Source organism: Thermobia domestica, chromosome 16 (assembly GCF_964235325.1).
Source record: "Thermobia domestica chromosome 16, izTheDome1.hap1.1, whole genome shotgun sequence".
Classification (NCBI taxonomy): Eukaryota; Metazoa; Arthropoda; class Insecta; order Zygentoma; family Lepismatidae; genus Thermobia; species Thermobia domestica.
Window position 1 is genome coordinate 45,433,733 of NC_137469.1, and position 13,223 is coordinate 45,446,955.

At 37.0% G+C, this 13,223-nt stretch overlaps 1 protein-coding gene across 1 annotated transcript in view; it reads right to left on the reverse strand.

The window, feature by feature from the left end:
- Positions 1–13,223, reverse strand: part of LOC145672749 (uncharacterized) — a 124,239-nt gene that overhangs the window by 71,773 nt on the left and 39,243 nt on the right. Inside the window, exon 3 of the mRNA XM_081741922.1 lies at positions 8,151–8,704. Within this exon, the coding sequence (XP_081598048.1) occupies positions 8,151–8,704 (554 nt within the window). The remainder of the gene's footprint in view (positions 1–8,150; positions 8,705–13,223) is intronic.

Genomic DNA, 13,223 nt, shown 5'->3' on the forward strand with positions numbered 1-13,223 from the left:
AAAAGCAAGTGTGAAGTGTGTTCTCCTCCACAACAGTAATGCATACCCATCCATTCCAATTGAATATTCCGTTAATTTGAAGAAGACATATCAAAATGTGAAACTCCTTTTCGACAAAGTGAGGTATGCTGAGCATCAGTGGAACATATGTGGCGTCTTGAAGGTGATTGGTTTGGTGTTACGGTTACAGTTGGGCTATACAAAGTATTGTTTTGCGTGTGAGTGGGACAGTAGAGCAAAGGATCTGCACTACATACAAAGAGAATGGCCTCCTCGTACATCCCTCACTTCAGACATTAAGAATGTGAAAGAGAAACCCCCTGTTGATCCCAAGAAAATTTTTCTGCATCCCCTGCACATTAAATTAGGCCTTATGAAGTTGTTCGTGAAAGGGTTGGAAAAGGAAAGACAAGGATTTAATATCTCCAGGAAAAGTTTCCAAAAAATCAGATGCTAAACTAAAAGAAGGTGTATTCATTAGACACTAGATACGTCAATTGATTCAAGATGACGTATTCGAATCCAAACTGACTGAGGTACAACAGAAAACACGGAATTCTTTTAAGGGTGTCTCAGAAAACTTTCTGCTAAATAACAAAAGTGCGAACTATGTGCAACTAGTGGAGGAGTTGTGAAACCTGCACACCATGGAATGCAACATGTCACTGAAAGTGCATTTTCTACACAGTCACCTGTCTTTCATTCCCGAAAACCTAGGAACTGTGTGTGATGAGCACGGTGAATGGATTCACCAATCATTGAGACCCTGGAGCAGCGGTATAAAGGAAAATCTGGTGTGTGAATGCTCGCAGATCTCTGCTGCAACTTGGCACGTCACACGCTCCCCACCTCACACAAGAGGCAAGCTTCATAAGTGTTTCTCTTGTTTGAGTACCAATGTATAAATGCAATGATTTCAGCTGCGGCTTTTCCTCATTTATACGTGGAAACTCTGTAGTTTTCATTGTTAGGGGCATAGGAGTTTTTGGCAGTTTGACATACAAACTGATGCATTTGTTTAAACAAGTCTCGCATTTTGTCGCATTTTAGGCTATACAATTGCGCATTTTGTCGCCAAGTAAATTAGTTTACAAGATTAAATAAACAATATTATACAAACTCTAATACAGGTTTAATATTCGTACTTCATCAACTTGCGAAAAACCCCTTGCCCCTATTCATTGTTTGTCAGTCTCATATGAATGGAAATGCCACGAAATACAAAGATATAAAATTTTCGTTTATATTTCTGACAAGGGAACCTTCCGAAAATGATAGTTGCAGTGAAAGATGTGGCCTATGCCAATTGAAAGAGCTGTAACAGAGATGGGCATTCCCAAAAAAATAGCCGCCCATAGCAATAGGTTCAATAAATATAAGGGGTGGAAATTCGGGAAACAGCAAGGTTGCACAAGGGGGAAAAGTGGAAATTCCGCAAAAAAAGGGGGGCACGGCAAAATACAATGCTGACAAGTGATGTATAGAAAGAGACTTGTTACAATTGGGAGCAAATGAAGGCCACCAGTGGGGTTAACAGTGTTGCCAACTGCAATGAAAATTACATGTTTTGCAAAGAGCACTATATGTAGTGAGTGCAATATTCAGTGTCATGTAGAACATAAGATATGACGTGTATAATCAGTGGTACAATCTAACAAAAGAGAATAGAAAAAAAAACAGAAGTACGAAAAATACGGAAAAGAAGTTGACCATAATGCGCCACATTTGATCACGAGCTGTGCATATTAGAATGAACAAAACAAGAAGCACCAACTATGCAGGAAACCGACGTACCTAGAGTCGAAAAGAAAAACGAGTTCCAAAGTTGGCAGCACTGGTCATGAAAATCCAGACAATTCCAATATAATTAGGCCACTCGCTTCACAAAAAGAAAATTCCGGCAAGAGGCATTAGCTTTCGCATCATTTGTACATGCTCGTCCACATTGTACGTACAATTGTTCGATGAGACAATGGTCCAAACAGAAGATACATTTGCAGTGAGCACAGAGGAATACTGCCAATCCGTCATACATGGTACAATGATAGCTTGTGAATGTCTCGAAACAGTACTCTAAAGGTGTCGGAACCTTTGGTGGTCTTTCTATCACATATCCACACCAGTAGAAAGCAAACATAATCAAAGGCTTGATCTGCTGTGTGTTGCTGTCTGCAGTACTATCACCGCCTATATGATATATCCAGAGTGTCCCACCTAACTCTGCGACGGAAATAGTTTCAAAGCGAAAAAAAATGTGACACATCCAGTTGTGCAGGAATGTACCCATGTCAGCGGGTGAGAAACTTCTGTGAGACGCAAGTGCCCCCAAGTCCCCCATCATTTGGTCCCAGGGGCCAACTTCAAACTTTCAAATAGCACCGGTCGAGTTATATTTTTTTCGATAAATCATGGAATATGCAACAACGCATATCAGAAATATTTACTATATGGGATTTCAAAGTGGCCGCCAAAAATATCTGCCCGGTGACAAGAACAACGTGCATTTTTTGGCGGCCACTTTGAAACCTGTGCTTCATACGGCAAATGTTTCTTATAGACGGTGTTGTATCTATCCAGAGAAATATCATCCGCCCCCTGTTCCCATTTGAAATGTTGCGGTTGACCCCTCGAGCCTTATGATGGGGACCCTGGGGACTTGCTTCTTACAAAGTTTTCTTGGCCCTCGACATGAGTACATTCCTGTGCAATTGGTTTTGCAATATCTCTTTTCGCTTCGCGGCAATTTGAGATCACAATGTTCGATGCCATGTTAAGACATAACATATATTTGTGGTGGCCATTTTGAAAAACATGCTTCATATAGCAAATGTTTTCTATATGTGTTGTTGCACATTCCATGATCTATCGAGAGAGGTACCACTCGGTCCCTGTTGCCATTTGAAAGTTTGAAGTTGGCTCCTGGGGCCCTATGATGGGCATCCTGGGGGCACTTGCTTCTCACAGACTTTTATCATCCCTTGACATTGGTACATTCCTGCACAACTGGATCCGTCACATTTTTGTTCGTTTCTCAAATCTTTCAGGTCACAAAGTTTGGTGGGACACCCTGTATATTCCCACATACGACCCAACCATGGCATAATGTTTACTTCTATTATAGGTTGTTGGCTCAACCCAACCATTTCATGTTCCCCGACTTGGCATTGCCTCAATCACTCTAGCATAGATGCATTCCGAGTGATGCCTGTTGCCGGAATTTTCTATTTGTGAAGCGAGTGGCCTAACTATATTAGACTTGTCTGGATATTCATGGCCAGTGCTGCCAACTTTGGAACTCGTTTTTCTTTTCGACTGTAGGCACGTCGGTTTCCTGTATAGTCGGTGCTTCTTGTTTTGTTCATTCTAATATGCACAGCTCGTGATCAAATGTGGCGCATTATGGCCAACTTCGTCTTTTCCGTATTTTTCGTACTTCTGTTTTTTCTATTTTCTTTTGTTAGATTGTACCACTAATTATACTAGCCATATCTTATGTTCTACATGACACTGAATATTGCACTCAATTCATATAGTGCTCTTTGCAAAACATGTACTTTATATTGCAGTTGGCAACACTGTTAACCCTACTGGTGGCCTCTATTTGTTCCCTTTTGTGGCAAATCTCTTTCTATACATCACTTGCCAGCATTGTATTTTGCCGTGCCCCCCCTTTTTTTGCGGAATTTGCACTTTTCCCCCTTGTGCAACCTTGCTGTTTCCCGAACTTCCACCCCTTATATTTCTTGAATATATTGCTATGGGCAGCTAATTTTTTGAGAATGCCCATCTCTGTTACAGCTCTTTCAATTGGCATAGGCCATATCTTTCAGTGCAACTATCATTTTCGGAAGGTTCCCTTGTGAGATCCAAATGTGCCACGTATATATATATTTCAACATCGTGTTTATATTTCTGAGATCCAGATGTGCCACGTATATATATATTTCAACATCGTGTTTATATTTCTGAGATCCAGATGTGCCACGTATATATATATTTCAACATCTCGTTTTTACATCAAAGTCACAATATTTATTAAAATTCATACATTAAAACCAGAAGCCTTTTAATCTTTGTTTACAAATTTCTCAACAATCAGCCCTGCTATAGCATATCTGACTTCAGATTCGTAATCAGAAGGTCAAAAACTATGAAGAACACCTACTTTCATTTAGGAAACAGAAAAAAGTGAAAATTTGTAGGAAAGTGTAAGTGTACAATATTCTATTTTAGGAGAAATTATTACGGTACCGTACCTTATAAAGCGTTACTAAAGAAGAGAATTTTTGCGTTTGAAGTTAATCTGTACAAAAGTCCTAGAATGCGAATTAACTGCTTAGTTACTGTTTTTACATATTCTGTAAAATTTAGTTTTGTGTCTAAAGTACCCAGCATTGTTAGGGTCGTCAAGTCTAGGAGGCTTAGGTGGGCAGGTCATGTAGCTAGAATGGAAGAAAGTAAAAACGCTTTCAAAGTCTTGACTCGTAGACCCATAGGAAAACGACCATTAGGAAGACCTAGGCGCAGATGGGAGGATAATATTAAGATGGATCTCGCAGGGATAGGAATACAAAGTAGAAACTGGATCCAACTAGCTAAGGATAGAAGTCAGTGGAGAGCTTTTGTGAACGCGGCACTGAACATCCGGGTTCCATAGGCCATAGAGTTAGTTAGTTAGTTTAGTTAGTTAATCTAAAGTAACTGCGAGATTCTTATGATTGGTTAACCATTTCTGTTGTATGAGGTGTGCATAACGTGTTTCTTTACTGAAAATCTTATGGAACTACTGTGCAGGTATCCTCTCTTCACATATATGAGCCGGCCTTCCATTTGAGCCTGCTGATCACCGATTATCTATAGGAAATGAAGCTGAGGAAGGACAACTATCCATCAGAGGAGTCAGCGCTGGAGGACCACCGAGAATGTCAGGGAAGTGTCGAGTAGATTAATCTTATTCTAAACATATTCTGTCTTTCTTTTACCCTTTTTCATTCCCAGTAACATCAGAATCTGCATCCAATTTAAATGTGTCCTGTTTCATTTACAAAGCAACTCATGCTCCGATCTCATTATCTATTGATCTAGAAGTTTAACTTTGTAAAATCTTGTTACGGCTTGTCAGCTCTAAATCTCCAACATCTTAAGTTTACTATTAGTTATCTGAGCTACGAAAACTGACTGGATGCAAATGCTCGTAGTGGGGTTCATTTTAGGAGCTATGTATCGAAGTCAACTATGTCATTTTGAAGTATATTGGAGTCAATTTTACTGTTGACTACATCTGGTCCAACGGGAATTTGAAAAAATAGCAAATCATATATACTTAAAAAAAACAGACAATTGGTGCTTGTGGTCACTATGTGACGAGTTGAGTTGAGTTTGGATTTAACGTCCCGTTCAGCACCGAGGCTATATAAGACGTGGACCTACTGGTTAACGTGGAATCCGAACCACATTAGCTTTCGTCGGGAATTGAACCCGGGCCTCCCACGCCAAAGGCGCGTACGCTAACCGCTTAGCCACGGAGGAGTTCGCACTATGTGACGAATACCATATGTACCGCTATATATTGGTACACAAAGTATGGAATAATTTAATTATATTTTCTTCCTTTTCGCTTTACTTGTAAGTACCAACGACTACATGTTCATATTTGGAGTGCTTATATATTTCTGCTAGTCTCCTGTAATTGGAATGTATCAAATTTCTAATTCGAAGCTGCAAAATAGTTTCACGGACTGGAAATTGGAAACCAATCTTCTAAGTGATTCCTTTAGCTCTGACAAAAGATTGAAATGAAAATGGCTCATAATGTGGATGACGTTCGCAGGGCCGGATTTAGCATTTTGGCGCCCCTAGGCCCAATAATTTTTCCGCCCCCTAGTCTGGTTAAAGTTACTTTCCTAAAAACCTTTATTAAAAAATTATATCAAGCCTATATATTAATTGCTTAAACATCACTCCATGATGCAATTTTATCATTGCAAGTTTTTTGAGGAATTTACTTAGTTCTGGGCTTAACAAAATACCGTTAATGTATTAACAAAAGATTGGTGAACTTTACCAATAATTATTTGTTCCAATGAACTTCAAAATAAGAATGCTTTATTAGCCTGATTTTTAAAAATCAATTCAAAAAATATGTTAAGTTATAGCTATGTATTTTTATTTCTAGATATTTTTAAAAAAATTTTTCTCTCGGCCGTGCGCCCCCTGGGAGCTTGCGCCCATAGGCCCGGGCCTACCGGGCCTATTGGGAAATCCGGCCCTGGACGTTCGAGTAATCCCGTCTCCATCATTAGTGTATGTTACCTACAACTACAATTTGAATGCTACACAAAACTCTGCCTTTCCATTATATATAATGGGAACAGGGGCGTCTTCGCGTGTTAATGTCGACATGATTAGGTGGGTTTTCTTTTAAGCCCTCGTATAAACGGTAACTAATATGTTAGGCCTTGTTAAGTAAGACATACAGCAGGCATCTCAAACTCAATATTTGAAATGGGCCAAATAGTCATTCGTGCATAGTATTGTGACCGCTAAAAATAAATAAATAAAATATAAAATAAAGTTATTTTCACACGTGTTTGTGACAGATCGAAGTTATGGTTAATATTTGACTTACGTAGATTACGACTTATACAAAAAGACCTGGAACATGCTATTTAATGTGAATCGAGGAGTGGCTACACATTTTGAGAACTGCATATTTTCATTAATTTACTACCGTTTTCTCATGCCAAATTCTAATTTCGTGTGTCCTTTCTCTTTGGACTCTAGTTAAGACTTCGACTTCTACCGTGCTCTATTTCCTCGCGCGCGTACCTTTCAAGTACGAGATTCCAGATTTGATTCAGTTTAGTACAGCCTCGATGTTTCAAAGCATAGTGTGGTTTGGATTCCGCTTTAAATGTAGAAAAACGTCTCGTAGCATACCCTTAGTGCTAAAAGGGAAAGCTAAACTCCATCCAACAAATTTATTTAAGAGACTTTCTAAGTCATTGATTTACCACATAAGGTACTTTGAAAGACATGAATCTTCAGAAATCAGGACTGTTTCAGAAGCCATATTCCCAAATGAGGCTAGAATGTATGCACGCTGATTATAGTTTTTCTCTTTCCTTTTTATTTTTCCCTCACTAGTGTATATGAGGTATGGTTTCACAATTCAAGCTGGAATCTGAATGCCCTCCCATAGGGAATCGAATTCGGGACCCCGTGAGCGAAATGTACATGCAGAAGCCATTGCACCAGAGGAAAGAGCCATATCCAATTGATATAACTATGCAAACATTCACATTTTCTCAGAGGGACGGCAGAGTGAAGTCAATATGGCACAACGTAAGTCTCCGTTCTTTCTAAATTCAATCCTGTTGGTGAATTTGTCTAAATCAGATGCTCTTTGGCAAACTCTACTAGGTTTGATCCCAGGCAACGTAAGATTGTAGTAGAACGCCGATACCCGTTGATATTCTCGAGCGAGAAGACATGGGGTTGTAGAGAGACTTTCAGTGAGACATTCAGTACGCAAAAGATGAAAAGTAATTCTGCAAAAGACTGACAACCCACATCAGACATTTTCGGAGATATGGTCCTGGAAGAAATTTCTCCCATGGTAACGCGCTCAAATCATCATTGGATGGGACGAAAGGAAGTAAGGAAAACAATAGGCTGAAGATATTTGGGATTCGAATGGGGTTAAATAGTACTTTTTTTTTATTATGTTGAACCGAAGATTATGCTGTCTACCACTATGCTAACAGTTTGATCCAATCAGATTAATGTGGTTGAACTCGTATTATATATAGTGGTCTTGTCAAGTAGTGTCATTTTAGGTTTTCCTTTGAGGGAAGAGAGAGACCCTACTACCACATGTACCTTAAATTTTTAGTTAAGTGTGTGGCTAATTAATCAAACTCAGAGTGCTAATTAGCCGCTTATCTACTCTAAACAAGTACCAATATTTAACAAACAATAAAATGAAATATCAAACGCAGAAAAGCGAAAGTAAATTAGTTCACAAATCAAACGTTTGCAGATCAGGTATATGATAAGTCCAGTCGGATAGTCTTACAAATAATTTTAAGGTTACATATCCTAGTACGCTATATAAATACAAATATAGTAAAGGACATTAAGATACATACCCATCGATTAAACGACGATTGCTGTTTGCGATAAATCTCGGAACATTTATCTAATACTCGATTAAATCGAACATCTGGATTAGCTGTTGCATTACTGTCATCTGTGGAAGGCACATTTTTAAAATCTGTCCTTTTTTGTTCACTTGTCTTATTGTATTTTCTAACACGTTCTCTACAAGTTCTTTGGCGAGTTTTCACGGGAAGCACACTAGGTTGTGCACAAAGAGTATCAAATCCATTTGTCCTTATAGATGATAAATTCTCATTTCGTCCATCAATGTCTGAGAGTTTGTCTTCAGAAGCGTTAGCGACCGGTTTAACACTCTTTTCATTACTTGCATTCACTGTTGGTAGTGAAGGTTTCATTCTCTTATTCAAGACAGGTTTTGGAGTTACTAACTTCCCGTGAAGATACAACGTATCTATTTCACATTGAACCTCACGCCACACAGGACTCCCAAGAGGACTCCGTCTCTGTTTTAATATTATACATGGTGATGTAATAGGAGTGATAAGTTCATGGCAGAGTGTCCGCAATAGTCCTCGACTGTACACTGCAAGATAAAAATTGTATCACAAAGTTGGAATTTATGGCAAGACGTTCAACATTTTTTTCGTATGAAACACTAAAAACAAAGTGACTGATGAATCTAAACATTTGAATAACAATTAAATGTATTAAAAATAGTAGTGCCCCAGCTAGTGTCCAACTACAACAGAGTTGCCAACCTCAGAGAACAAAATTACCAACTTGTGTCTTCAAAATTATCGTATAATACAAAAAAATCACATATTCTATTGCACGTGATAATTGTAAAAACAAGTATAATATTCGAAATAACAGCAATGAAATATAATAAACTTAGCTAGTATTCTTCAATTTCGAAATCCAAAAGGGCGTTACTGTTGTCGTCAGTTTTTAAAATCCTTATTAATACTATTCTGACCACAGCATTTCCACCCTCCTCGTAAACATAATTGAACTTAAAGAATGGATGTAGTGTTGTCATTTGTCAATTCTCAAATCGTTATTGATTTATTTCAACGGGAATAACTTAAAAGCCTCAGTGTGTGTGTGTTGTGTAATTATTTAATGCACATCTACAATTTAAATGCTTATTCAAATGAAACCTACAAAAAGTGTACGATTTAAATTATCGTATATTCACCTATTATCCCAAGAGCACTATTGTATATAGCATTAAATTATCGTATATCACGATAAATTATGGTATGGTTGGCAAGCCTGAACTAAAATGTCTAAAGTCAGAATACACCATAACATCATCAACATAAGAAAACATATCATAATAATTTATGATATGGGAGGTTAAATATAGGCCACCCTCGTATAAAATGATAGGTTTTCAATTGTTATAATAATATAGGCACATCTTGAAATCCTTTAAGATTAGAGATATATTAGGGATATGAGAAGTGCGGCGGTCTCGGGACGAGGGCTAATTGTAGTATATTAAAAAAAAAATGCAGGAAATAAAGAAAATGAAATGAAATCTTTTAAGTTCTACATCTCACAGTTATGTCGACTAGGCTAATGCATGAGACAGTGATGCAGAGAAATGAATGAAATGATGGGATCAACAAAGTGGGAGGAAACGGGAGAACACCGACAAACACTGTTTGTCCACCACATAGCTCATTTGGCTGGAGCGTGGATCGAGCCAAGAACCCCATGAACCAGAAGTGAACTCTCTACCACTGAGCCACCTGGCCCCCGTTCAAATTCAAATTCAGCCCCATTAGTACACCTAAGGAGAGGGATGAGTGACGTGTAAGAACGATTGAAATTGACCGACAGTATGTAGAATTCATAGTGTTTGGGGTAAGTTGATAGCTGACCGTTTTGCTGCCATTTATGTCCAAAATGAAACGTATTCTCTCCGTGCGAAGAAAGGGAATTCTGCTATATATATATATATATATATTTCAAAATTTCAATACAATATTTCAAAATTATATATATATATATAATTTTGAAATATTAATTCAACTTAAAGTAGATTTCATGAAGTTTGAGCTAAAATTCTATATTTAAATGTAAGTTTGGTAAAATTTAGTTTAATTCAGAATTTGATTTTAGGAAAGAAAAACAATCTCCTTCACGTAAATAACACGACGTGACAGTGCAACTTCTTCTTTTTTTTAGCTAACAAACAAAAGACAGCAATGATAGTCAAATATGCACACATATGTATGAACAAATATACAATTCATCACAATATAGCAGTTGGAATACCAATTATTCTCACCCACTTGACCTCAAATCGTTTACCCATTAATTAAAAAAAAATAGAAACAAGAAATGAAATGAATGATTACGTACATTCATTCATATTCTCTCTCTTTAACTCTCTCTCTCTTCAGTTCATTCTTTTTTATTTGTTTTCTCTTTTTTTTTATTTACCATAATTTCAACCAAATTAAGTATTAAATCGCTGTGTTTATAGAGAGGCTACATATCTGACCAATTATAAGGTTCCGCCGCTAACAACAGTTTGTGTAGTTTCACATTGTTTTTTTGCTTCATTTTTTTCATTATACAGTTTGCACTCATAAATTTCTGCCTCAATTTTGGTTTTCCAGTTTGGACCCGTCCCTCTTCATTTCGTGTATTATTCTCCCTCCTCCGCGCCCTCTCCAGTCTCACGTCCCGGTTTCATATTGAGTTTTGTAACTGTATTGCGAAATACGATAATAATTGGACAATTTAACATTCATGTATAGATTGAAATATATATGTGTGTATGTTACTAGTGTTCTTTTACGGTATTCTCTGTATGTTGTTGCTATAAATTATTCAGTTGACTAATTTATTACCGGCACAAATTTATTACATTAACAAATTTATTTAAAAGAAAAGCAATGAACAAATTTAGTTCCAATTGTGAGCTTCCCGTCTTGAATATTTCTCAAGTCTCGAATTTCCCGTCTCGAGTCTCGAGTGTTCTTTACGAGATAAGAAATGTATTGTCTCGTTCCAAGAATGAACCGAGAGCCGAGACGAGAGGTACACTTTCAGACTTGGGTTGACACGACAAACATGAGAAGTTTCGTCTCATTTTTAAGAGGAGATGAGAGAGTTCTCAAGTCTCGTGGCCAACCCAGTTTGCCCCTGTCTTACGTATCAAAAACTGTTTTAGTATTACATGATTCATAGTATACCAATCATAAATTAATAAATCGGTTGTGCAATCACAATGAACATTTATTAACGTTAAAAGATACACAAATATGGTTTAATAACGTTAAAAGATACACAAATATGGTTTAATAACGTTAAAAGATACACAAATATGGTTTAATAACGTTAAAAGATACACAAATATGGTTTAATAACGTTAAAAGATACACAAATATGGTTTAATAACGTTAAAAGATACACAAATATGGTGTAATAACGTTAAAAGATACACAAATATGGTTTAATAACGTTAAAAGATTCACAAATATGGTTAAATAACGTTAAAAGATACACAAATATGGTTTAATAACGTTAAAAGATACACAAATATGGTTTAATAACGTTAAAAGATACACAAATATGGTTTAATAACGTTAAAAGATACACAAATATGGTTTAATAACGTTAAAAGATACACAAATATGGTTTAATAACGTTAAAAGATACAGTACTGAAATAACAATTATGGTTTTAATGTTGTTATATCACAGCCTTCATTTACCTTTTGACGCGGAACAATTCTATATTAATATTTTAAGATGCCCTTAGAAACTTGGAAAATATGCATAATATCTTTCCCTAAACCGTTTTTCTACTGACTGACGCAGTTTCCCCCTGAACAGACAGATGACGTGCAAACATGGCGGTCACTGTTCTAAGCACATGAGCAGCAGACCGAAATTCAAAGGCAAATTTCGAATATTTAGGATCAACGCATGAGTGAAAGGAAATGTTTCCCGTAATCCGCTAGCTCTAAAATATTTTATAGCAGAATACACAAAAATCAGTGGAAATATCCAGGCTAGAAGAAACTGAACTAACGTATAAAACTGGGATAGAGTAAACTGAGCTAAAGTTTTGGTAGAAGAAATGAGCTAATACCTACTAACTAGTATTCAAGAAACGAGCTAACAAGTAAAAGTCAGGATAGTAGAAACTGTGCTTACATGAAAGACTTAGGGTAGATTGCATGGGAATGATTAACCTTCTTTTCCAGTTTACTTGAAAACTAGTTGAGTTAAGTAGATTTTGAGTTTAACGTCCCTTTCAGCTGCTAGGCTATATGAGACGGGACTTGCTGATTAAAGTGGAATCCTAACCACATGAGCTCCCGCCGGTAATCGAACCCGGGTTTCCTACGCTAAAGGTGCGGACACTAACCACTAACCACTAACCAAGGAGCTCTACTTGAAAGTTAGAAAAGGTGACATATCATTATGTTTGCCCTAGGCGTTCATACAGATATATCTATATTAATACAAAGTAAATCACAACAGGTTGTTCTTCATGTTTTGAAAATAATTTCTGAGTCAGTATAACGCTTTTACTTATTCCGTTCACGTATTCTCTCCAACAGCATATTCTGAAGGTTCCTCTGATACCCGTGAACACTGAATGGACTCGTCTACTGAAAACACTAATCGGAAAGTCGGAACATGCTCAAGTGCGACTGGCTTTATTACAGTACTTAGCATATTAGGCCCTTTTAAATAACATTACTGAGCATATGGTTACAAAAGTAATGAATATAGGAACAATTGGTTGACGATAGAGTTGACAAAAAGTTAACGACAAATAACCAGACAACATTTAAATATTTAACGTCACATGAATAGATTTTTTTAAAAAACAAATGATTGGTAAAGGTGAATAAATATGACAGAATTCAGGAGCGATACTGTACATGGAAATGTTGAAACCCCAACAAAACATATGGAAACGATGTTTCTCACATTTGCCCAAGATTCTCACAAACTCATTTGAATTGGAATCTACCAAAGGAACAATGTAATCATAGTACACATACCGCTCCAACAGGGTAGGAAGAAACTGAATTAGTGCTTGAATGTTAAGTATATGTTGTAAGGAAA